Source organism: Acartia tonsa, chromosome 9 (genome assembly GCF_053477335.1).
Source record: "Acartia tonsa isolate MP-2025a chromosome 9, ASM5347733v1, whole genome shotgun sequence".
NCBI lineage: Eukaryota > Metazoa > Arthropoda > Copepoda > Calanoida > Acartiidae > Acartia > Acartia tonsa.
The window spans coordinates 18236858-18264277 of NC_137268.1; the positions used below are offsets into that span (position 1 = coordinate 18236858).

General features: G+C 37.0%; 1 protein-coding gene across 1 annotated transcript; it reads left to right on the top strand.

Annotated features, from left to right (window-relative positions):
• The first annotated feature begins 765 nt into the window (after positions 1–765).
• LOC145327747 (uncharacterized) lies at positions 766–26794 on the top strand. The gene is made up of 18 exons (XM_080171303.1): positions 766–966; positions 2277–2332; positions 4150–4239; positions 4729–4785; positions 5059–5121; positions 13198–13300; positions 15773–15804; positions 17103–17169; positions 17885–17966; positions 18416–18479; positions 19434–19512; positions 19885–19958; positions 20652–20699; positions 21642–21682; positions 24061–24117; positions 24296–24331; positions 25966–26004; positions 26592–26794. The coding sequence occupies exons 1-18, from the start codon at positions 963–965 to the stop codon at positions 26653–26655; spliced, it is 1056 nt and encodes a 351-aa protein (XP_080027429.1). The 5' UTR covers positions 766–962; the 3' UTR covers positions 26656–26794.
• Positions 26795–27420: the final 626 nt, after the last annotated feature.

The following is a 27420-nucleotide window of genomic DNA, read 5'->3' on the forward strand; positions in this document are numbered from 1 at the left end:
TGTAAATTTCATTTCCTTTTTGCTTTGAAACTTTAGCTTTGTTTTTTCTTTTATTCTTTCATAAATTCTCTTTCCCACAGATAGGATAGTATATTCTTTCCCCTTTCTCATTTCTCTCTCTCTCTCTCTCTCTCTCTCTCTCTCTCTCTCTCTCTCTCTCTCTCTCTCTCTCTCTCTCTCTCTCTCTCTCTCTCTCTCTTGCTCTCTATCTCTCTCTCTGTTTCTCTCTCTGTTTCTCTCTCTCTCTCTCTTGCTCTCTCTCTGTCTCTCTCTCTCTCAGAAGCCCAACCCTACTCCGTAAAAGTAACTACGGCCTCTTAAATATGTTTTTATAAAACAAACATTTTGAGCAAAATTTTTAAACTTTCAGATTGTTTTACATTTTTGCTCATAAAACATGCAAGAATAGTTATTTCTATCGTATCATTTTATTGATAGTTTTCCGGGGATAGTAAAATGAAAATTTTTAGGGCTAATGACTAGAGGCTTACCAACAAAACAGAGATTAATGCTATAATTTTTGTCTTTTATTTCTCATTGAAAATTATCTATAATACGATACGATTAATGATTTTTCAGCACTGCTTAGAACCGGTTTTATTCCTGCTGGTTTTCTTCCCTATGATGAAGGTATGCTCTACGTTTTTAATATACAATCCAAAAATCTGCAAAAAATAATTTTGCATAAATTGTGCAGGATTGTATTGATACCATCTATGAAATATATATATTTGCTACTCCCAAACTGTTGTAATACACAGTAAATAGTTGCACACACTAACTTAGTATCTGTATTTATGACAAACTATCAACCCACAAATCAGCTGACTAACCAAAACAACAATCCAGAAACATTACATTATGTTATAAGTATGATTATAAAGTTAGAACGATGTCATTTTAAAACGTGGGATACGAAGCATAGCTTGGGAAGAAGAAAATAATGGAGTGACCGCCTAAATATGGGTAAAAAATATTGTTATTTTAAAACTATTAGGATGTTATAATGTCTGTTAGTTTGTTATGTTAGTTTTTGGCAATAAAGTTGTAAATGATGCTGTGTTTCATAAATAATATTTGCTTGCCTATTATTTTTAAAAATAAGTAAAAATTGCTTTAGTGGGGGTTCTGCTGTTTATAGTCATCCTTGTTGGAATTTTAAAATTTTAAAGACGAAACATATTTGTTGCCAAAAAAGTTTTCTGATTAATATTTATTACCGGAAAGATTAGGGTGGAAAGTTAAAATAAAAAAATACTGTGCCGGCAAGCTTTTAGTTAAGGGAGAGTTGGTAATACCCCCCCCCCCCCCTCCTCCCTTAAAAAAAAGGTTTGGGCATGGGTGATTTTGTTATGGAGAAGGAAAGGGTAAAATCTGATATATTTCTAAAGAGTTAATTTTTTTAAGGAGGGGGAGGGGACAGCACATACTTTTACCTTCAATCCCCCTTGGTCGTTCTCCGGTTTTAAGTTATTTATCTTGGAGATAAAAACGCATATCCTGATAAAAAAAATTCATATGCCACCAACTGGTATTAATACATATGTTTATATCATTGGATCGTTAGAAAATCTACAAATTATGCAACGGATAATTTTATGTAAATCTTCTTTTACATGTTTATTTGATTACCTGATTGGTTACGCGTATGCTCTACAAATAAGATACGCCCGTCCATCTGTGAAAATAATTCATATGCTACACGTTTAATAGATAATTGTTTTTTGGAAAACTTAATAATAGTTAAAAGTTTATTAATGCTGGAAATTATTTAGACAAATTAGTTTTCTTAGATATATATTTTCTGTAACAAAATCAAATAACTTTTCCATAAAATCTGCTCTAAAAACGCCCCACCACCATCCAAAGCTTGGACGTCCTCTTATTATACCATACCATGATAGTTATTTATCGCTTCGCACTTTAGACAGCTAAACGCGGATAGTGAAATGAAAAATTGTATGATTAATTTCAGTATTTTCCGTTATGCTCCGAACCACTTGTAATCAGCTTATTCCAACAAAGAAATTAATTTTTTAAAATCATGAAACCTATGCATGATTTTCAGCTGTCGTTGGAGGGTATCACTTAATAGAATTGACGACCTATTTTTTTCTGCCCCAAAATGTTACTTGGATATTACAGTGGATATTTATCGGTTTTGAAGCCATACTAGATAATAAATATTGTTTTATTAGGTCAATCACTAAGTGGCCTTTGTTTTATAGACAGCTTTCCGCGGATTGAAAAATTGAAAATAAATATAATTTTACTAGGTCAATCACTAAGTGGCCTTTGTTTTTTCTCCACATCAGACGAAGAAGCACACAAGGTAGAATTATTTATTGAAGCGCTGACGTCATAAATTACGAGGAGAAGTAAGAAAGGAAACCCCTAAGAAAAAGATTTATTTAGACGTATTTTTATGGCGTTACACATGACACATTATAGCACTTCTTATTTTTTTTTATTAACTACTAGGGGCTCTGTATTGTAAGAGGGTGGAAAATAACTGAAAAATATCCAAAAACCTTTCTAAAATCTAAATAAAAAATTAAAATAACTTAAAAACCACCTTCGGTATGAGTGAAATTGATAACTAAATCACTTTAATGGTTAGCGTGATCTTGAGCTACTGACAAAAAACCTTACTACTTTTTACATTACCTAAAAAAATATAATACTATTAGAATATATACTACTAGTGGCTTCGCCCCTAGCCTCTAGGGGCTTTGCCTCAAGAGGTAATTAAAAAAATTGGAGATTTGGGAGGTTGGGGGTGTTCCACGCCCCAAGAAAATAGCTTAAAATGTCAACTTTATGACATTGGTCATAAATGACGTACATTAGATTCTATATTTGTTCCTGTTTACTAAAACCAGTTTTTAACAATTTCTAGTAAATTACAATTATTAAATTGCAGCCCCTAGCTGTGCGACGATTATAATTTACCATTTTAGTAATTTGTGTAGTTTTGACTAAAACAAAACATTTGAAACACAACATAAACATTGCAGGGAGGGAGGGGACATTGGTCTGTTTATTACGCTAGTCCCAAACGTTTATAAAAATCTATTCTTTGGCTTATTAACTTTGTGGACTTCTTGAATTCTGATTGTTGTCTTCATTAAGTTCAGTGTTATATCGTTTCACCCAATGATTGTAATCTACATAAGGGGTAAATTTGTGTGTCATCATTGGGTATGTACATTAATTTATTGGCCATCCTGCAAAAATTGGCACTTAAAAGGTGAAATATCTTCAATAATTATAATCTAAGTTCGGTAGCTGCAGATAAACCAAAAATTTAAACCGATACGAGTGGCTGCCGAGCCCTGCCTATCATATTACTGAAATTACAATTATAATTTGGGTATTTAATGGTGTTTATTAATGATTCTTGTAATATTAATAGTTTGAAAAATTACCATTCTTTTGACCACAAATGTTTTATTTTACCTTTTTATGCTCTTCTTTTTATATAACTTTATTCAATTATTAAAGTGTCTAAACATAGCTTAAAAAATAGATCCTCTTCATTTGATTAAGTAATTATACAAAGTAGTAAGGTTTCTTTTTGTCTAAAGATCTCAAAAATTGCTGCTTAATTGGAAGTCCTTTTCAAGAAAGCTTCAGATATATCTTGGGTTGGTTTTATGCTTTTTTCATAATCTCTTTAGAGGCTAGGGGCTAAGTCGTTAGTAAAAAAATAAGAACATAAAATAATTACAAAAGTTAAGCTCCTCTAAAAAACGGTATTTTGTCTCGTAATTTTAATTTAAAAAAAAGTTTTTTCCTTTATATTAACCCCATCCATATTTTTAAAATTTCTGTTCCTTAATAAAAATTATCCTGTAAACCAATATTGATATAATTTACCTTTTTACCATTATTGGATTTAATTTTAGTTCTAAATTTTTTTATCAGACAACTTTACTATATATTTTGTTACTTTTTGATAAAAAATCTTCCAAATTTTTTTTCTCAACAATTCGAAGACTTTTATCTTTTTTTTGTGCGAGCATTTTCAAACATTAGAAACATAATTTTCATGGGAATTTTTAAAACTTAATAGTCTTTAAAAATGTCAATGTTTTCACTATTTTCAAAAATCTTTGATAATTTTTTGGAAACGTTACTTTATTTCAGCCTCCGCCATTATTTGCCTGTTTGTCATGGGAACGAGAGCTGGAAGACCGTCGTCCTGCCCGGCACTATGCACCCCTGCTTCCACACTACAAAGGAAAAGCTCATTCAAAGAACAATTACTTACGATTTTACCTCATTAGTTCAGTAAAGCTATTTTCTTAAAGTGTTAAATTCATTTTTCAATGCCTACAGAACCCCCCATTTTTTTTTTTTTTTGGGGGGGGGGGGTTAAGGGTTGAATAACCACCATCCCCTTGGATGTCCCTTTCTTTTAGCCAAGCTATTGAGATTAAAGGTTTTTTTGTGGGGTGTTTGGGAGGGAACACTTATTATATTCCCAATCTTTACAATTAATATTGGGTGTCTTGTACGTAGAAATAAAGCAACTTAGCTTATTTGGGCTAATTAAAAAACTTTTGGTACAAAATTAATATATTTGGTTTGTAATATATTTTTTTTCTCTCCCAGAAACTTATTCTAAAAAACTCTTGTTTTCTGTCATCAAAAATAAAACTTAAGTACATATGAAGATTTATTACAAATAAATTTTTAACTAGGTATATAATGAGCTATAATGGTAAAGGAGGAGGAGGAGCAACTTGGGCACTACCAACATCCTGTAGATCTTTTGAGCAGGTCACCTTTAAAGCGCAGATACTATTTAATTCAGTCTGTAATCACGACTTATTTTCCTTTATGGTTAAGTGATTTGAATATAAAAAAAATAATTTAAAAACTTTATAAAAAAAAACTTTTAACTGTGCTTTTATTTTGCACACATACCCTGAAACTAACGATAATTCTCCAATCTAGTCTTATTTAATTTCGTGAAAAATTTGTCTCCTTTATAAATTGTTGATTTAGAAGTCATTTAGAAAATATAAGTATTATGACGACTAACAATTTTAGACCGAGGAAGAAGCGGATAGTTCAGCTTTGCTAGTGGCTGCCTTCAATGGAAGAATAGATAAGGTATTTTTTAATTTTTATTAGCACAGCTATTCTATTATTTCATTTTGTATGTCAATCCGATACTGCTAGTGTCTGCATTCAATGGAAGAATAGATAATGTATTAATTTTGCAGCTTTTTGTGCAGCTATTCTATTATTTCATTTGGTAAGTCCGTCAGTTTGTCACTTTGGACAAAAAATAACAGTTACTTCGGTTATTCTTAGTGGCTGCATTCAATGTAAGATTAGGTAAGGTAATAATTTTAGTAGCACAGATATTCATTAATTTATTTGGTATGTCCTTCCCTTTGTCATTTTTATTGCAAGTACCTACTTTTATTTTTCTATTAAAAAAATAGTTTTTCATCTCCTGTAAATTTAATTAAAATACAGAATGCTTAATAAAAGTATCTTCATAGTATTCATATAAAATTTCATTATAGAAATAACTATTTAAAAAATCAAGTTAACTAAAAAATTATCATTTTCTCAATGCTTAATGAAAAAGACACATAGTATATAAAAGTAAAGCCAAAAAATGTCATGTAGTCTTTGAATACATGTGACATGCTTGTCATTCAAGTGTATGCTATGACTGCATAGCATACATGAAAATAAACCTTTTGTTATAATCAATATGTGGTATTCGGCAACCGTGAGCCATGTCTATGGCACCCCTGATCTGGGGTTCGGTGGAGGGTCAATGGCCCTCCCCCGAGTCCTGGGGAAGGGGTCTAGTGACCCCCTCCCTACGCTTAGAATTAACGATTTGAATCTGTCATGTTTATTATGGTTAACTGTATTCTTAATTCTCCCCCACCCTTTCCAGGGATGGGGGAATCATTATTGCCCAAACTGACCATTGTATATGTATTATTTATGCTTTCATGTTATGATTATTTATTCCTATCCATGTAATTATTGTTTGTTGTATATAGCTTCAGTATCTCTTAACCCTTCAATAAAGTGACAACTGAAAATAGATGTTGATCATTATCTAGTGAAAGCTAGAGAAGCGTAGCTTCTCTATAGTAAGGTGTCCACGTCTGTCACACTGCCGTAATCTAATTGAACTCCGGTGTCTGCCATTTATCCTCGGCGGATACCACAACTTTGGTGACAGCTGTGTGAGATTACGGCGAACCACAAGTGTAGAGCAGACGCGCATCTGAGGCTAAGGTACTCCCAGCAGTGAATCTGGCAAAACTGACGCAAGCAACCTGAATTACCCACCCTGGACAGCAAAGTTTAACTCTGCATCCGGCAGTTGTGGAAGCGAAACAGCAAAATCTGACGAATAACCGCGAGCAGCGCTGATATCTAACGGAGAATTGAGCGCCAAAAGGGCTGAAACAGGCCTGCGGACAGGCTGAAACAAGCCAAATACGTGTAGACGGCTGAAAATAGGCCAGCTTTACTGCAAGAAATAGCAGGATCCGAACCAGTGGCGCTAGCAGGACGGGACATTCCCTGCCGCCATCAGCCGGATTTGGATCAGCGGCGCTAGCAGGACGGGACATTCCCTGCCGCCGATAGGCTGAAACATGCCACATAGCTGCAAGCTGCGAGCTAACATACGGGTGTAGTGCACCAGAACAGAGAAAAACTACGTCAACCCCGAGTCTCCTGAGAAGCTACAACGCAGCCACCCATCTAGAAAACAGATATTATATCACATTTGCAGGGATTACCACCCTAGTGTGATGGCCAAACAATAGATTTATGAGCAAAGCTTGGCAAACAAATTGTTGTGTTGTGATAAATCTAAGAATAGAACAGGCTTGGATTACTGTGTATTGTGATAACAGCTAAAAATAGAACAGAGTTGGTCAACAAATCTGTTATGCAATTGTGATAAGAACAAAAATAGAAGCTAGATGTAATATAATCAAAACAATCTCAAGCCCACAGCACAACAACAATACACCCCTTATTCCAAGGGAAGGGGAGGGGCCCCTCTCCATTGAAGGCAAATACAATCAGGGTGATATAACAGATAAGCCTAAGATTAAGAAGAAAAGGCCCTATTACACCAGCACACAGTTACCCCCCTCCCTCACAGGGGGAACGGACGGAGTTACCCCCGTCCCCTCACGCGCTTCCCCCTTCCTACCCACACTAGACTAAGTCCGTCTGTAGTGTGGAGCTAGCGATCGGATACACAGAGCGCCATTCACGGGTAGCGCAACAGAGTGCGGAAAATATCATAAATCCAACGGACGAAGCGGACCAATGAGAGAGCGAGCTGAGGGGTGAGAGCGCGTTTTCCCCGTGTGCGCGGATTTGACGGCGCGAACGCGCGTTACAAGGACAGAAGATTCCACGCACACACACACACACACACTCTCACACCAGAGCGGAGCTACTCCATAGCATTTAACAGGGGTATTTTTAGCAAATAAAGAATTGCAAGTTTCTTTCCTCCTAGCTCTAGTGTGATAAGGGAAAACCCAATCAGTTCCTGACAGCAGTTCAGACCCTCAACATCTATCTACCTCAACACCTAACTATTGATAAGTACAGCTAAGTTATATCTTTGCAACTAAACTCCCAACCTAGTGATACAAACAGTGTTGGCTGTTAGGCTAGGAAGCCTCAAGTGACAAACCATTCATTGTAGTACTGTATAACTTTGTGCCCGCCGTTTCACCGTTGACCCAATGGACCAGCATCAAGTCCCAGGAGGTGACCAAGCCCCAGGATGGCTCCAGGATGACCCTCAGCCGGCCCCAGCCGAGTACCGCAAGCTGATGCTGAGCAATCTGCCGGAGTTTAGAGGGCCGCCCAAGCAATCCTGGTCGGCACATATCCGCCGACTTGAGATGTCATGGGCGGCTTACCGCGTGCCACCTCATGATTCCCTCAACCGCCGCAACGCCCTACTACTGTCATTGGTAGGGCAAGCGGCGGAAATGGCGTCCCATCTGTTTGGCGAGGCAGGCCAAGCCTTGACCTACGAACAGGTCAAGACCGAGTGTGAATTGCTATTTCGCCCTGCTTTTGAATCCCAAACGCTTAAACAAGCGTTTAGGGATTACAAGCAACACTCGACAGAACCTATACAAGCGTACATATCAACTAAGTGCGCCTTGTATAGGGACGCCTACAACCATGAGGATCTTGAGTTGTTGGTGGACGAATTAAATCGTGGAATTCGTAACGCCAATGTAAAACGCCTCATGATGAACCATGAAATTGCGAGTGTACCTGAGTACACTCGCAAGGCCATGTTCACCGTGACCATGGTTACTAAGCAGCTGAAGGAAGGTGTGTGCTTAGTGGACTCGACCGACGGGCTGACTGGATCTGCCTGCATCCAGTTGCCCCAATATGACGAGTCGGAGCCAATGGAGATTGGCTCCTTGGCTCCGGGTCTCCACCAGATGGGGAAGGTCGCTCCAGATGACAAGGTTCCAGGCCGCTGCTACCGCTGCCAGGGGAGAGGCCACCGAGCTCGAGACTGTCCAACGCCTGTGGAAGTTAGCCTAGAGGAGAGGCGCACCCAGCCACGCCGTGACCGTTCTGCCAAGTGTGAGCGTTGCCACTATGACGGTCACACGGCGGCCGATTGTAGAGCTGACTGGGCCCAGGTAGCCAGCCGCAGGCGCACCGCCGACAAGGGTGCCCCTCCAGGGAAGCCCAGCAGAGTGGCCCATATGGAAGGGAGCGCGCCCCCAGCACCACCACCGCAAGCAGCCGCCCCCAGAGCTGCGGACCGAGCCGATGGGATGCCGCAGTTCGGGACTGTCCCAGCTAGGATCAAAGTACTGGGCGGCGCGGCTGAACCCAACCGGGTTGGCCTAGGCTTCAGTCTTAACCATCTGGGGCCAGAGCTGATACAGCCCAACAACATAGCCGAGCCAGAGGTGCTGAGGCCCCAGCCTTTCAGCCTCAACATGATGGAACCTGCCCGACTGAGCCTACCCAGCAAGAGTGGAGGGGCGCTGCCCAGCGTCCCTGAGACGGTGTATGGGGAGGCCCTGGCAGCCGCTGAACGAGAGAGGCAGGAGGTGCTAGCCAGCACCTCTGCATCGATGTATGGGACGCCACCCGGCGTCGCCACCTGGGATGATGGGGGGGTGCTATCCAGCGCCTCCCACCTGGTGCCTGGGGCGACAACCGTCGCCGCCACCGAGATACCTGGATCCTGGAACGAGCCAGCCTCCAACCTGATGTCTGGGGCGACAACCGTCGCCGCCACCGAGAGACCTGAGTCCTGGAACGAGCCAGCGGTCCCGGAGGAAGGGGTGACACCCGTCACCCCCAGCCAGCCAGCGCCACCAGTCTGCAGGGAGAGCCCAGCTACATGCCAGCCAGCGCCACCAGCCTGCAGGGAGAGTCCAGCTACATGCCATCCAGAGCCCTCTACCAGCCAAGGGAACCCAGCTGCTCACCATCAGGATAAGTTGAATTTGTTAAATGTGTTGCATCCAAAATCTTGTAAACACCCAGCCTTGCCTGTGCCCCCTGCACCTGAGGCTGGGGAGATTGAAATTTGGGAAAATAAGGACTTGCCTGTGCCACATGCACCTGAGTTCCTAGGGCAGGGGAGGGCATTGAGTAAGGGCGAGCCTGTGCCACATGCACTTCAGCCCCATGCCACTGGGCATGCCTTGGACCAGGGAAGGGAGCACTTAGGGCTAGGGGAGCCGACACCCAGGCAAGTGCCAGTCCCTTGCCAGTCTGTCATTGGGGAGGGTATCGGGGTGCCTCGGCCGCATACAGATAACGCTCAATGGAAATTTGTGTCTAGCCAGGAGCAGCCCAGCCGTGTCCAGCCCCAAGAAGCAGCCGTGACCAAAGCCGGAGATCCCCAGCCGCGTGTACGAGGAAGATGGTTACCTGGAAGCCTCTCCCATTGGTGGATGGTCCTGTGGGGCCTCCTGCTGGCAGCCGTGTGGCCTACAACCAGCTACGTCCTGGTGGGGTGGGACTGTGCCAACCCCACCCATGTCACGTCTTACAATAAAGAAAAGATGTGTGACACGGAGCCCCTACACCAGGAGGTGCCCCTGGGCCATGAAATACACGTCCTGCAGCAAGTCAAGGTGAGGGAAACCACTGGGTTCAGCTGTCAGCTCACCGTGTCCCAGTGGACATTCAGGTGTGGGGTATGGGGTCACCTCAAGGTGACCTCGGTCCCCACCCTCATGAGGCCAACCAAGATAGACCCAGAAGCGTGCCGAGACCTGGCCAGGAACCGAGTATACACGTTGCCAGGCAAGACCCAGCCACTGACGTTCCAGCTGAACCACCCCCTGTTCTTCACCATCGACATGGTGGGCGCCCTCGTCAACAGCCCCGAGGGGGTGGGTTGCGAGGGGGAGGACGTCCACTTTGAGGGCCAGCTATACCGCAATGAATTAGTGCTCCAGGAGCGGCGGCTGCTGGTCAAGGAGGAGACCTATGTGGTGGAGGATGGACGGGTGGAGTCCCAGTCTGACCACCTGACCCTCGAGTGTCCCCATTCTGAGCTGTCCTGTATCACTGGGGAAGCAACCTACGTGTGGGACCACCTGGGAAGAGATTGCCCCTTGAGGCTGATCCGCAGCCTCCAGCCCAGCCTGGTGAGGGATGCATATCTGGTTGACCATCAGGCCCAGTTTTTCATCAACATGACCAACCCCACCTCAATTGTGAACTGCGACTTCGAGGCCCATGCCACCAACCATCCAGCGTTGTTCGTGGCAGCTGACCCAGCCGCGGCTGCGCTGCCCAGAGTGTCGGCCAGGGATGTTGACGTTCCCCTTCAAGCACAGATCCATGCAGGTTATATTGGGTTTACCCTGGAAACGCGCATGAAAAGCACTGCAGCGGAAGAAGTAGCGGCCAACTGCTGGAAGCTCCAGCAACTAGATCCGGCCCACCCGGTGCGTGTCCAGGGGAGCACGTTCTCGGTACTGAGGGGAGACATCCTGCTGCAGCTGACCTGCCAAAGGCACAAGTATGTTGTCCGCGAACACAAGGAGTGTTGGGACAAAGTGCCAGTGGAGCCCACAGGTTTTGTAGACGCTGTGACACGGGTATACAGTGAGCACGCCACCAAGATTCCCTGCTCCTCCACCTACCCCCTGACTGTGCACGCGGAGGAAGGCTGGATAGAGTTAACCCCTGCTCCCAAGAAGAGGCCACCCCCGCTGGATACGCCTAAGCAGTTGTTGACAGAACCCTTAGATGACTTCAGTTCAGGTGGTTTGTATTCGCAGGCTGAGTTGAACGACTGGCAACAACTGCTGGCGTTCCCAGCATACAAGAGTGCCATGCTGACCGGCCTATCCTATGGCTCCTGCGTTCAGCAAGGCAGCTGTTCGGCCACAGGAGACCATGGGATAGTGTCCTACAACATTGACCGACTGGCGGAGGAAGGAGAGGCAGCCCTGGATGTCTGGGCAGGATTTAGACAAGCCATCCACGAGTGGGGAGATGGCGCCGCCATACTGTGCTTGCTGTTGCTGATCCTCAAACTGCTGGGGGACCTAACCATCATTTCTCTGGCAGCAGCACAAGGAGGAGTCCGGGCAGCCCTGAATGCGATATCACAAGTGTTCCTGTACCATCCAGCTTTATATAGGAAAGCGCTGGCTAGAGCCAGGCTCAACCATGCCAAGTCCCGGGACTTTTCAGTGGACTGGGATGCCATTCCCATCGGCAGGGAAGCAGCCGAGGAAATGGTGTCTATGAAATCAACTGACAGCGGGCATGACCGCCCAGGTAGGCCAGGACCGCCCTCTGGCAGACCCCGCGGCCCCTCAGGAGGACAGGCCGCTGCTCAGACAATCAACCTGGCAGCCAGTGCCCCAGCCGCTGCCAACAACAACCCGCAGGCCCCACTGCTGACCGTTCCAGCAACAACTGTGCCACCAGCAAACCTGATACCTGCCGGCGCTGACCAACGTATCCAACCCAAGTCAGCCTCTGCCTTCTATCCCACATTGGGAGCCCATCAACCCTAAGAAGATACTCACCACTAGGATTCCATTGAATCATTATCGTTTGTATATATTTTAGCCCTAAGGAGCGGGCCGAAGGCCTCAACCACTGTCGGAAGTCTGATAGGGAAACCACCTCCCAGCCTTCCGAGGGAAGAGTTGTGGTATTCGGCAACCGTGAGCCATGTCTATGGCACCCCTGATCTGGGGTTCGGTGGAGGGTCAATGGCCCTCCCCCGAGTCCTGGGGAAGGGGTCTAGTGACCCCCTCCCTACGCTTAGAATTAACGATTTGAATCTGTCATGTTTATTATGGTTAACTGTATTCTTAATTCTCCCCCACCCTTTCCAGGGATGGGGGAATCATTATTGCCCAAACTGACCATTGTATATGTATTATTTATGCTTTCATGTTATGATTATTTATTCCTATCCATGTAATTATTGTTTGTTGTATATAGCTTCAGTATCTCTTAACCCTTCAATAAAGTGACAACTGAAAATAGATGTTGATCATTATCTAGTGAAAGCTAGAGAAGCGTAGCTTCTCTATAGTAAGGTGTCCACGTCTGTCACACTGCCGTAATCTAATTGAACTCCGGTGTCTGCCATTTATCCTCGGCGGATACCACAAATACAGTAGCGTGTTGGAGGGGAGTGTTTTCACACCCCCCTGTAGAAAAGAGATGTTGAAAATCGGCGAAAAAAGGAAGGTTTATTTCTTAGTTGGTTGCTGCGAATAAAATGAAATATATGCTTACTATTGTGGTTGTATAAAAATATGCGGCATTATGCGGCCGCAAATACTGAAGCGGTTACCGACTCCTATTAGATAACTTTATTTAGTTTCTTTTTCTTTTTCTTCCCATAACTCTATTAAAAGAGATTGCAAGAGAAGATAAAACTTAGTTGTCCTACTTTTAATAGTATGGGTTATAAGTAAATGTTTGTGTATTAAAGCAGCATATCTATAAAAATATGAAAATGGTGGTCTTATTTATTTTAAGATAAGGTGGTGGGGAAGAGAAAAAGGGGTTATCAGTATCAAATCTTTAAGATATTCAATTACTGCTAAGATAAATTTTAAAAATTGATGCATTAAGTTAGCCACCTAAGTACACTTAAGTCCAGACTGTTTAAGAGATACTGAGATGTAATGTATTGTTTAGGCTGTAATTCTGTTATCTAAACCTGGAACAAATCCAAATGTATCGTACAGTAATGGTAATACTCCCCTCATCATGGCTATACAGGAAAATCATACAAATATAGGTATGTTAATATTAATATAAATGAGATATGATGTCTGGTTGACTGTCTGTGATTGGACCTATTTAACTTTCCTTTTCAAGAAATCTTTAGATTTATATCTTTTATGAGACAGTAGCTTAACCCTGAAGAGACAATTAGCACCCCCTATCCAAGAAATTACAAAAAATGGGATCAACTGCAGTTCCTGGTAAAATATTCCTGGTAACGAATATTTCCAAAAATCTATGAATTGTAAAGGCTGCTGTTACCAGGAATATTTTACCGTGAACTGCAGTTGATCAAAAAATTAAAACCAAAACCACCTATGGGGTTAAGCCCTAAGATATATCGGTATAAGGAATGTATGCTTGTCTGCTAAGATGCTGCTCTCTAATACAATGATTATGTTTTCAATGAAGCTTCAAAGAGGTCCTAGGGAGTTTATTTATTTTGTTTATATCCCTACATAGTTCAGATTAAAGTGAAGCTTCTTTTAAATGATAGGACAGTCAATATCTATGTGCCTGTCTTTTATTACTCTTCAGGAAAACTTTATTTGGATATTTATTTTTTTCCAAGAAACATTAACCAACCCTGTAAGACATCTTAAATTTAAATTTTAATGTTTAATTTAGAAAAATTAATTATTAAGTATTTTTTTCTTCATAAGTATTAATGTTTAAATTGTTTGATTATTGAAAAGAAACATTGGTGAAAAATAAAATTTTTTATCTAAAGAAACACATAAGAATAATATAGAAGCATTTTATCTAAACCAGGCAAAGATCTAAATATGAACAACATTTAACGTCTTTAATTATGATGTGATTCGAATTTATCACATCTTAGGCTGATATACATAACATCTTAAACAACCAAATAAGGAAAACTAAGAAGATTCAATCTCTCCTTTTCTGTCCAAACACCCGGGGGGGTATTGCGTTAAGTAACACTTACACCCAACTCTTTGATTGTACGACTTTTGTCTGTTCTTCTAACTAGGCATAGAAATGACCAAGACATTCCCCCTACCATGCTTATTGATGCAAAGATCTAAATGTTAAGGCAAAGTAGACATTCACCTAAAAAGGGATTCCTATAGCAGACAACCACCTTTGTTTATTTTTTTGCACTAAAGTAATCAAACGACGGTATTTTTCTAGGATATAATTTCTAGAAAGCTTACTTTATCCTTAGAAATTCAACTATTCACAGTTAACCTATTGTAGGTTTTTTCTTGTGATTCACAATATACTAGGAAATAAATTTTTACATGATATAATTTACCCAAGAAAAGTTTTATCTTAAGAAATGCACTATTTATAGCTGACTCATTATGCGAATAAAATGAAGCAAAAAAAGTGCCCTTACCTACTAAAATTTGTCGCAATTTTAACCAATGACATGTCTGGAATTTACCTTCACTGTTCTCCTATATATTGGCTGATTTAGAGAATATGTCTCTAGATTATCTCAATTCCTGGAAAATAATATATTCATATTTATAGTACTCTGAGAGCGATAATCAAGTTACTATCAACAAATAAACATTAACTAATAAATCAACAATAATAATTCCAGGGATCAAAAAGGATAAGACAATGGCCAATAAATTAATGTACATCCCAAAGTATTATATACAATTCCTTAACGTAGATTACAATTGGTGATTGAAACATTTGGACACTATACTTAATGAACCCACCAATCAAAATTCAACAAAAGCCTCCAAAGTTGTTGAGCTGACGAATAAGAAAACGTTATTATAAAACTAGTCCAATGTCCCCTCCCTCCCTGAATAATACAGCAAGGATGATTCTTTCCACAAGTAGCGCCGTAACAAAATCACATAAATATAGGATATTATTGTTAAATATAACAAATGATTTTAGATAACAATAATTTCTGATAATTTTAGAAGCAATGACAGTTATTTATAGCATTGTATTATAGACATCTTTCCACGGCTATTAAAATGAAAAATTATAAGAGTAAACCAGATTTGTTAGCCACGGCTAATAAAACTAGTTAGTATTAATCTTATTATAGTTATTTTAATATTCGTGGAAAATTAAAGTTTGGTCAAATAAACAGACCTATAGATAAGCTTTGTTACCAACAATATTAACATGAATACCTATCTAGTGCTTCCAGCTATATGCTAATGTAAAAATTATCTTCTTTTTTTCTCCTCATAAGATCGAAGGGAGAAGTGGAATATCATTAATAATATATAGATGTCAAAAATACCATGCTTTGGCCTAATTTCTTACCTATTATAGGGCTTAAGATATTTTTTTTTTCTTTATTTGTTTTGCTAAACCTGTTCTTTATTATTGGTTTCATCTGTGGGTAGACCCGCCCATTACCATTTTTTTCAGGAAATACACTATTTTTGGTACTAAAAAAACAAAAAGATACCATTAAATTTCTACTTTATCATATATGATATCAAACCCAAGCTTAACTTTATTAAATTCATTTTTATTTCAGTGAAATTGCTTTTGGACAGACCTGACATTAAGGTAAAATAATTCTTAATATCCCATTTAATAAAGAAATCACATAGAAAATTCGAAGATATATGCTAATGTGGTAAATTCATTTATGATAATGCTTTGATAATGTTATTTGTTTATGTTATTCTTGCATCATCGGTATGTTGTGCATGTGACAATGAATGGATGGAAAGAGCAGTTCATACATTAATTGGTCTTTATGTATAAATACTGATTGATGGCCTGATATGAGTTAGTTCTGTTTTGTCTTCTGGTAATTGTAGCAAAGTGCACATTATCAGTTGGACATAAGAGCTCTAACTAATATCAGGTTAGATCTCTTATTAATTACTATGCATTTAACCTTATATGCACCTTATACTCAAAATATATAACTTGCACCTAAAGGTCATAAAGTTATTACCTAAAGTAGCAAGGCTACTCTATAACTACTAGTCGTTGGTAAATAAGACTGAGGGGCGATTTTGCACACTAATTAATTGACTTATAATCTTATTTTATGTTTAAAATACAATAATGTCATAAATGAAGATTTCCTAAAGTATTCCTAAAACCAAAAGATTTTTGTCTGCAAGAAAAAATGATAAAAAGTAATTTTCTATAATTCCTATATAATATGTCATTATAAGACATGCAATCTTTTAAAATTGGAAAACAACATACATGTAAGTGTAACTACAAATATTTTAATAAAAAATGTAAAAACAGGATTTATAATTAAAGAATAACTATTTTACTTGATTCGTTTCAACAAATATTTTCATTAACAGATAAATTAATGAAGCAAATATGGTCAAATTGGTAATTGTATAACTGAGAGTTTCTTAACTTATTATCAGTAGGGCTACTAATCCAAAGATATAGTATGGACGTCAAGCCTGTTTTATTTCATTCTATTAGAGTTAGTTAATCAGAATTGAACATTTTCTGTTTTATTGATTTAAAATATTTGAATATATATAACAGGAATTTTAATGAAATTTATTGACTATCAATGCGGTTACTTTTCTAAAATATTTTATGTTTTAATTTACATATTAATTAAGACAATGGCCGATAAATTGAGGTACATCCTCATTGATAATATACAAAATTACCCCTTTTGTAGATTAAATTAGTGGTTGAAACTATTGGACACTCAACTAAATGAACCAACAAATCAAATTCAATAAAAGTCTCCAAAGTTGTTAGACCAAAAAATTAGAAATCGTTATTATAAACTTTGTGGACTAGTCTCATACACTGTCACATGTCCTCTGCCTCCCTATATTACTGCGCTACTTATGTACATTGTTTTCATGTAGGTAAACCAGAGAGGGGTGGACGGGTGTTCTGCTTTAGTCAAGGCATGTTATGAGCGACCTGACATAGGTAAGTTTTTATTCAGGGCAACACTATAATTCATTTTTCCATCAGTCACTCCATAAAGCTATGGGAAACATATAATTAATTTGTTTTGGCCATTATCTATAATACAAAGTAGAACGATGTCTGTCTGTCTGTTTGTCTGTTTGTCTGTTTGTTTGTAGCGAAGGATCTCGCTAACCGCCGAACCGATCGGGTTCTCCTTAACAGGGTAGATTCTCATATGTCCTGGGAAGGTTTTTAACTATTTTGGGGGAGGGTACTAGCACCCTCCCAAAAGAAATGACAAAAAAATTGAAAATGTTCTTAAAATCTGGGAGACTTCAACGTAACATTAAGAGGTATCCGTAACATAAAGAATTATCGTAAACTTTAACAAACAAAAACATTTAAAGTGCCACTAGAGGCCTCTAGTGGGCGTAGCCGCTAGTTTAACATATAATGATGATTTTTTTGTTAAATAATTTTGTTAATTGTACCCCATACCAATACTTATTATCTAGAGTATTTTGATAATTTTGAGTGTCAAACTTCTAGAAACCTATAATAATTAAGACAAAAAACTTAATTCTTACTTTGATTTTATTACAAAAAATTCCCAACAAAGATTTATTCATAATCCCTATTTTGACCTAGAAACCCCAAAACTTTACAAAATAAAGATAAAAAGAAATAAGAAAATCCACCAATTAAGAATTACAAACTTTTTGTTTTATTTTAGTAAAGTTATTGTTGAAACGGCCTGATACAGATGTAAATTTAGCCACGTATTATGGAACTACAGCTTTAACTTGTGCTATAAGGTAAATTTTATAGAAGATTTTCTACAAAAAGTCAAACGACCATCTGTTTTGATTATAACTACTCAGACTTTAGGCTGTTTTTTAACTCTATTCTATAGCCGAGAAATATTTATTAGAAATATAAGAAAACATTTAATCCAACTAAAATTCAAAGCATTTCTTAGAAACATACTTCACTAATACTGACTTCGTCCCTGGAGGCCTCTAGAGGGGGGGGGGGGGGATTATATCTACCTCCTTAAATTATACTTGTAAGAAGAAAAAGAAAAAAGATTTTTATAGATATAGCTGAATGCCTTTCCATGACCTGTAAGAAGCTTACTAAAAGGCAGAGACATATTGGTACAAACACACAGACATACTCAAAGACAGACAGTCAAATACACTGATAGATACACAATCATCCTATTATTTTTCTATAAGATAATCATTTGTTTTTTAATATTTAGAAATGGAAATTTGGAAGCAGTGAAGGCTCTCATACAACATCCAAAAATAAACGTGGATTTTCAGGTATTTGCAAGGATATTGGACTGCAATGAATATACAAGTCCGCAAGGTTTTATTTAACCATTATCTTATTTGTTGGATACAATAATCTTTGTGGGCTTAAATTATAGTTATTATTGGTTGACACCAACAGGGTCCAAATTGTTCCAGCAAAAATTTTAACATACAAGATTCCTGACTGTAAAGCAGAACCATATTGGTTCACTGGTTAGTGAGATCCTTAGCTACAGACGAAAAGCAATTACTACTTTATGTAATAGGATGTGTATTTACTTATATCTAAAAACCATTACCTTTATTTTGTCAATACTTATATATTTGTTTTACTTTAACATGAGTAAACACAGACAGGGATCTTCAGGGATAAGACAATTGACGATTAATTGATATACAACCCAAATGAGGATAAACAAGATTATCCCCTCTGTAGATTAAAATTATTGGTTGAAACGTTTGGACACTAGTAACCAATCAAAACTCAGTGAAAGTTAAAGTACCTAGCGAATAATATAACGTGATAATAAAAAAAACTTTGGGTACCAGTATAGATTACAGTAAAATGTCCCCCCTGAAACCCAGAGTAAATGCCTTTTCTTTTATCTAATTTTACAGAATACCCTTACCCCAGCACTTAGTAGACTCGTGGCTTCTCTATAACCGAATATGTATGTATATACGGTTGATTTACCTGAAAGCGTCACAGTAAAACAAACGTTAAATGGTTCTGAATTTCTATCGTTAAATGTCCAGTCTTTTTTTTATATATAATAAACAAACGATAACGCGGAAGGCTCCTACAATACGATGCAGTCAATAACTATTAATTCATTTTGTAACATTTTTTTACGCTAATTAAACTATGGGTGATATAGTTGTCTGTATTTTTAGTAGCTATGCTGTGCTACATTATTCATGGATATTGTCATCATTGTTTAATATTTGTTTTGGTTTGTTTAGAGTAAACACGGAGAGAATGCTTTGTTTGAGGCTGTAGCTTATAAAAGAAGAGATATTGTGGAAATTCTAATCTATCAAGGTACAGTGTAATACGCAGAGTGTGTTCTATAAAGTTGCTTTCCCCCACTTTTGATTTTATCATACCTGTGTACCTAGACTTTAAAGGTATGATAATCAGCAAAATAAGAAATGTATACTGTATATGTATTATGTATTATTCAAAACCTTTAAAATTCTATTACATTGAAAACTTGTTTTTTTTTATAAGAAAAGACCAGGTAAAGTGTAAGGGGGTTAGTTTTCATGTGTTTGTGTTTACTTTAGATCAGGTTAGAATATGGGTACAGACTTCGCGGGTTTAGCGTCCCCTTCAGGGGTTAAGCATTCAGCTAAAAAACATGGCTTATAGGTTCAGTAGGCTCTTGCAAATATCATTTACATTTTATTGAAGGTGGATGTAATATAGACATTGTAGACCTACATGATAGAACTCCCTTCATCATTGCTTGTCAGTACGGGTTTCAGGTTAGTTATAGCCAGGCTGGACAATAATGAATATACTATCACATGGATGTTGCACCAGATTTTCATGTACTCTGATAAAGTGATGCTCGCATCTGGCTAAAAAAATAATACCCCCCATCCATCCCATCTATACCCTCCCTCCCCTACTATTGACAATTATGAGTAGAGCAGCATTAACAAAGCTACATTATTGGTATGGTTATCATTTACAGCTCATTACCTCTCTCAACAGAAAAAGTGTTTAATAGCAATTTAATTTTCTTCGGACATTAAAATAAAAATCATAAAACTATTTAATCTTTAAATTTTTCATTTTAATATCCTCTGAATGTTATACATGATTTTTCATTGGTATACACAGAGATTAATCATGAGGGTATGTCCTTCGATGGATGGGGTAAAAATAGGAGAAAATTGACCTTCCCAATTTCAATTTTTATGAGTATATTCATAAAAAGGACTCGTACCAATATCCCGATCCTCAACGAAAAATCAACACATTAGGCAATTTTTAGAAGGTTGTTGACACTCCCAACAAGCTTCTGCGAATTTGTATGCTTATGTTGTCAACCCTGTAATAATACTATCTCTGGACACAAGTTTCCTCAAAAATAAACATAACAAAATTAGTTTAAAATCGGATGAGGATGGACCTACTTTGTCATTCTTCAAAATAATTAAACTTTCTTTTAGGATATTGCGTTGTTGTTGATTCATAATGGCTGTGATACAACTGTCCAGGTAATATTGTTGTTGTTGATTCATAATAGTTGTGATACAACTGTCTAGGTAAAATTGTTGTTGTTGTTGATTCATAATAGTTGTGATACAACTGTCTAGGTAAAATTGTTGTTGTTGTTGATTCATAATAGTTGTGATACAACTGTCCAGGTAATATTGTTGTTGTTGTTGATTCATAATAGTTTTGATACATCTGTCCAGGTAATATTGTTGTTGTTGTTGATTCATAATAGTTGTGATACAACAGTCCAGGTAATATTGTTGTTGTTGTTGATTCATAATAGTTGTGATACAACTGTCTAGGTACTATTGTTGTTGTTGTTGATTCATAATAGTTGTGATACAACTGTCCAGGTAATAATTGTTGTTGTTGATTCATAATAGTTGTGATACATCTGTCCAGGTAATATTGTTGTTGTTGTTGATTCATAATAGTTGTGATACAACAGTCCAGGTAATATTGTTGTTGTTGTTGATTCATAATAGTTGTGATTCAACTGTCTAGGTAATATTGTTGTTGTTGTTGATACATAATAGTTGTGATACAACTGTCCAGGTAATATTGTTGTTGTTGATTCATAATGGCTGTGATACAACTGTCCAGGTAATATTGTGTTGTTGTTGATTCATAATAGTTGTGATACAACTGTCCAGGTAATATTGTTGTTGATTCATAATAGTTGTGATACAACTGTCCAGGTAATATTGTTGTTGATTCATAATAGTTGTGATACAACTGTCCTGGTAATATTGTTGTTGTTGATTCATAATAGTTATGATTCAACTGTTTAGGTAATATTGTTGTTGTTGGTTCATAATAGTTGTGATACAACTGTCCTGGTAATATTGTTGTTGATTCATAATAGTTGTGATACAACTGTCCAGGTAATATTGTTGTTCTTTATAATAGTTGGTCAACGTTTAAAAAAAATTATTTTTTAGGATGATTGTGGAAGAAATGGACTTTACCATGCAGTTAAAAGGTAAATTTAAATAAAAAGTAGTTTTTTTTGTCTCAAATAAAAGATTTTAAAAATGGCGGGTTCGATTACGATGTACTTTGCAGAGAATTTGTATGTTTATTTAAGGATGGTTTTAGGTTCCAAAAGATAAGGTAAGAAAAAAATATTTAGAAACATCTCTAGAAATAATATGTAATATTCAACAGGAATTATTAGAATAAGTTACTTACATACATGCAAATATAAAGGCGGTTTCCCTCAAATAACATTTGAACCACAAATGAACTTTTTGAGAAAAAAAAATTATTTTGATTCAAAAATAATAGTCAGGTTGGATGACCCCTGCCTGCAGAAGTTAGGTTTATCTGGGTTAGACCTCCTTGCCCAAGTAGGAGGTAGATTTAAAGAAAATAATATTAAGATGGTAGTGTTCAAGAAATTATTTTAATTTAAATCACCATTACCTTCTTTATTATGAGTTTTATTGGCAATAAAACAGATCTTTTAATTCGCAGCTTCTCTATAGAGTATTTTTATAATGGTTGTACCTACCTGTCAATCTTTCATCTGCTTAGGCGCAATTTATCACCAAAGAGGTAATGAAAAAAAAATTTTAAGTACTACTTCTCCATAAGAAAAAAATCTACCTCTCCATAAGAAAAAATCTAACATCTCCGCAAAAAAAAATAATCAGAGAGGGGATTTTTATTTTTTGGGGGGTTGGGGGTGTCCCACCCCCAAAGAAAATAGCTTAAAACCACCACAGGACCAATATTTATATACCCTGAAGAGTAGAATCCAATTGGTTCAGTGGTAACCGAGATCTTAAGCTTCAGACGGACGGACGGACGGACAGACATCATTCTACTTTGTATTATATATAACAGTTTATTTTCCTTTTTAAAGCTTTGTGGACTGTACCTTTTTCTACTGCTCTAGTTATGTACATGATTGTCCTTGTTAAAACTAATAACATTTCTTAAAAACCAATGCATTACTTGCTTGATGCAGTATAATGCACTTGTATGGAAAACTTTTATTTTATGTGAATATTATTTTAGATATATCATATACAATTTGCTGCATACACTCTTAAAAAGCATTCTGTAGTTAAACATTGGTTTAGGGACAGCTAGGGGCAGTCGTAGTTTCATTCTTTTCGACTCCACACTGTATGATATCAATTAAAATTAAATTCTAATTATTGCTTTGAAACTTATTAATATCCGCTGGATTAGAATAGGTTTTCAGCCATACTAAAAAATCATGCATTGCCTCGTATTACATAAATTTGCCATAAATAATAAAATGAAAAGCATTAAATTAATTCCAGTTTTTTTATCCCGGGCCTACGACCCCTCTCAACTAACAAATCTGGCTTACTCTTTTAATTTTACATTTTAATATCCGCGGAAAGCTATCTATAATACGATTCTATAAATAGCTATCAAATAAAATGCCCTGATTAATTAGGAGAATAGCGACTGTACCGCTATTCCTGGGGACAGGTTTTTATCTGTTTTATGTGATACTGAAATATAGAAAAAATTATCCATTTTAAAAATATTTTTTTTTACAGTGAAACACTTTATAGTTAGTAAGTACTTTTATTGTATTCTTTTTTCTTTACAAAGTATTAATGCAGACTATTGCCATTCAGGAAGGGAGAGGGCATTGGGCTGTTTATTACACTAGTCCCCAAAGTTTTATTATAACATTTTCTTATTCGTTGGTTTAACAACCTTGGGGTATTTTCTTGAATTTTGATTGGTTGGTTCATATAGCTGAGTGTCCAAACATTTCAACCATTAATTGTAATCTGGCAATTTTGTAAATCATCATTTGGGATGTACATCAATTCATCGGCCATTGTCTTATCCCTTTAGATTCCTGAATGCCATTGGTATATAGTTGAGGTATTAAAGAACATTAGTTGTAAGTTTATGGCAATGATAAAAAAAGTAACATTGGCATTTATACTACAAATAGATCAGCAACGACTACTTTCTTTGCTTTCCCTTTAATGGCCTGTCGAGCGCTGAACTCCATCTACTCCTACCATTCATATAAAGTAAAAGAAGGGGGGGGGGGGGGGGGCGGTATTTGTTTCCTATTTTTAACCTAACTTTTCACGGCAAATTCCTGCGGTGCCTTAATCCAGTTTGTTTACCCAAGTACATATTATAACCTGACCTAACCTGACCCAAAGTAATAAACTAACAAAAGAAAAAAAGACCCCTTCCCCCCAACATTATTACCCCAAACAGCTAAACATTTTGTGAAGGTGTCTCTTAGTTGTGTGTTGGTTTATCAGTAATGCTCTACAGGAAATTTAATTTTATTGAGAAATTGTTATTTATTAAATGTTTTTTAAGAACTTAATAAGAAAAACTTTTTAGGAATAGACAAATGATAATTCATGCTCTCTTGGACAGAAGAACTCCTTACACTCTCAGGTAAGTAAAAACTGTATACACAAGGTTTTAAATCAATAGGACAAGTACATAACTATTATTAATGAGTGTACTAGGATAATGAATATGGCCTCTGTATAAAAAGTACTTTTTTTTCTCTTTTTCACATATTAAAGTATAGAACAAAAAAGAAAACTACTTAAATTTTTTTTTATTTTAGAGCTCAATGTAGAACTGTAATAAGAAGTTTTATAAGGTAATAAATATGAAAGATACTCTATTATCCTAGAATGTACTCACTTTTATAAAGTACAACAGCATATAACCATTAGTACACAAAATTTAATTAAATAATAGTTGAAATTAAAAATCTATTTTCTTTATTCATTTTAGTAAATAAGTCTTTATAAAAAAAATATTTGTAAAATTATAGTAAAGGTGTACAGAACACGTTCTGTGCAAAATTGGACTTTATATTAACCCGTCATCGATTTTTAAATAGCGAAGCTAGTGTACAATTTTCACATGTCTAACTTCGATCTGCCGGCCTTTCTGAAATGGATATTGCTTAACCACTATTTGAAACAAAAACTGGTAGTCAAAAACATGATATATGATCACGATGGAGTTTCTCTGAAAAGAATTACCCATACTTTCTTGATTTTGTGCTCTAATATATACAAGAGGATACTCCCTTTTGGAGCACTATCATTTATAATTTGAATAGAAAAAGAAAATTTATTCTTGGGAAGGGGTCATTTTTTTCTGGGGGAGATTTCTTTTGGGAGGGACAAGATATCCCTCCCCAAAATATTTATAAACATTTCCTGATCCTATAAGTGTAAAGGAAAACCACATCGGTTCAGTGGTTGGTGAGATCCTTCGCTACAGACAAAAAACTTTACTACTTTATAAATAGGATTGCTTTAGACGGTTTGACATCTTAAATACTTCGGTACAAGGATTATTAACATTTTTTCTGATATAAAAATTCTTTCTAAACTCTTATTCTTTTGTATTTCCTATTTTTCCCATTCCTATCATTTTATCAGGAAGGAAGAGAACATTGGACTGTAAATTACACCCAAAGTTTTATAACCCTGTTTTCTGATTCGTTGGCTCAAAAGATTTGGTACATTTATCATATTTTGAATAGTTGGTACTGTTAGTGTCCAAACTTTTAATAAAGAGGGTAATTTGGCTTCTTCTCATTAGATGTTTTTAAAAATTTATCTTCCATTGTCTTATCCCTTCTACCTGGATATTATCATATATTGGATCTGTCATATAAATAGACATTTATGTCTAAAAGAATTATCTTCACTTTTTCTTTTGGAGCGTAGTTTAAATGATAATTTGTGTCTGTACGTCCCATACTAGAATAATTTATTGTTGACGGAATTCTAGAATTTGTTTACAATAAATGAAACTATACTAAATTTTATAAGGATACAGCTACTCAATGCCTTGTTAAAATACCGCCTCCAAAGACATTGGAAAAACATGGCCTTTACTCTTCTTAGAGATTAACAAGGATGACAACATCCATAAAAGCGAAGCTCTAAAACGGTGGGACAAACAAACATTAATATTTGTAGAGTGTCAGAACTGAATAATCAGAATATAAATGTATAAGAGTCGAAGCGAAAGTGTGAGTAAATTTGATGAAAACTGCTCAAATACAGGATAATGTTAAAGGACATACTTTCTGGTAACGCTTATAGAGTTGCTACGCTTTCTAAGTTGTTCCTAACTACTGCAGGAATCATCTTCAAAAGTTTGAAATAGATAGGACATAGGACAATTCCAATATGCCTAAATAAACGAAAAAAGCTATCCGTTTCGTACGGTCTATACTACTATGCGATAAATAACTATTCTTATTTTTAGATCTCAGCTCGGGCCAGGAGAGAGTATTAGAACAATCCTTAGGAAATTTTATATTACATAATAATAAGACTAGCGGCTACGCCCCCAGAGGCCTCTTGGGGCACGTAAAATATTTTCTTTTCGGTCTATGATTAAATCAGCTGTTTAACAACAATATTTTTTCTCTCGAAGCTACACTGTAAAGGAGAACCATATCGGTTCAGCCGTTAGCGAGATCCGTCGGTACAAACAGACAGATAAGGATAAGTGGGTAATATTTTTGAAAATGTTCATTTTTGCTTCGTTGCTTACATATTTAAACAAATAGGGGAGGGGGGGGGGATTTGACCCCATATATCCTGGTTGGGTGAAGCCCGTAGGTAATGGTAAGCCACTAGAAACAAAATTATACAACTTCTGCAGAGCAATTTTATTGTTGAAAGAATTAAGTCATTGTTACAACTTTTGTTGAATTTTGATTGGTTGGATCAATAAGTAGAGTGTCCAAACGTTTCAACCTCTGATTTTAATCTACAAAAGTGGAAATTTTGTGTTTCATCATTGGATATGTACATCAATTTATCGGCCAGTGCCTTATCCCTTCAGATCCCTGAAAATTTACGGCTAAAATGTAATATATAAAATTGTAGAAGGATTCCGAAGAGCGAGGTTCCAGCAACTGTTATTTCATACCTACAATTTCAATCTTAAGCTGGGCAACTCAAAATTTGAGTCTTTTACTCCAATTTTATTTCTATAAAATATTGATTATATACGTTGTGATCAAAGTTCAAAAAGTATAAATGTAATCATTTAGTATAGACAATAAAAGATTTAAATATTCTAGAAATGACTATTATTGCATCGTATTATAGATATCGGCCCCTCTGGTCTGATAAAACTGGTTTTAATCTTATAATTCTCCATTTTGATATACGAGGAAAATATTCAAAAAGTCACAGCTCTCTATCTTACCTACAAAAAAATGACATTGAAAAAACTAGAGGAAGGGGGGCCTTATTAAGTCCCCCGGCCGATCTGTAAGGGTTAAGGCCTCCTACCTACTAAGATATTAATCAAATCTCGTGCCTAAAAATATAATTAGACCCCTAGACAATTAAAAAAAGTTGGGTTCTTAAATAAATAGAATAGGATAAATAAATTTGTATAATTAACTTTCATTTAATTTTTAATCCTTATATAAAAGTAACGGGATCTGTGTCTAAATGTCTGTCTCTCTGATCAGCTGAAGTTCCGAACCGATATGAATTACCTTTACAATGTATCTCTTCATAATTTGTATAAGGAATAATAAAATTTACAATAAAAAATCACCCTCCCAGAAAATGTTACCTACCCCCAATATTTTTTTTTTAATTTTTGTTATTAAAACTAACTTTTTTTTTTTTGGGGGGGGGGAGGGAGGGTCTCCACTTTCACCTATCCCATTCCCCATCTTAAGTGTCCCTAGCTTAA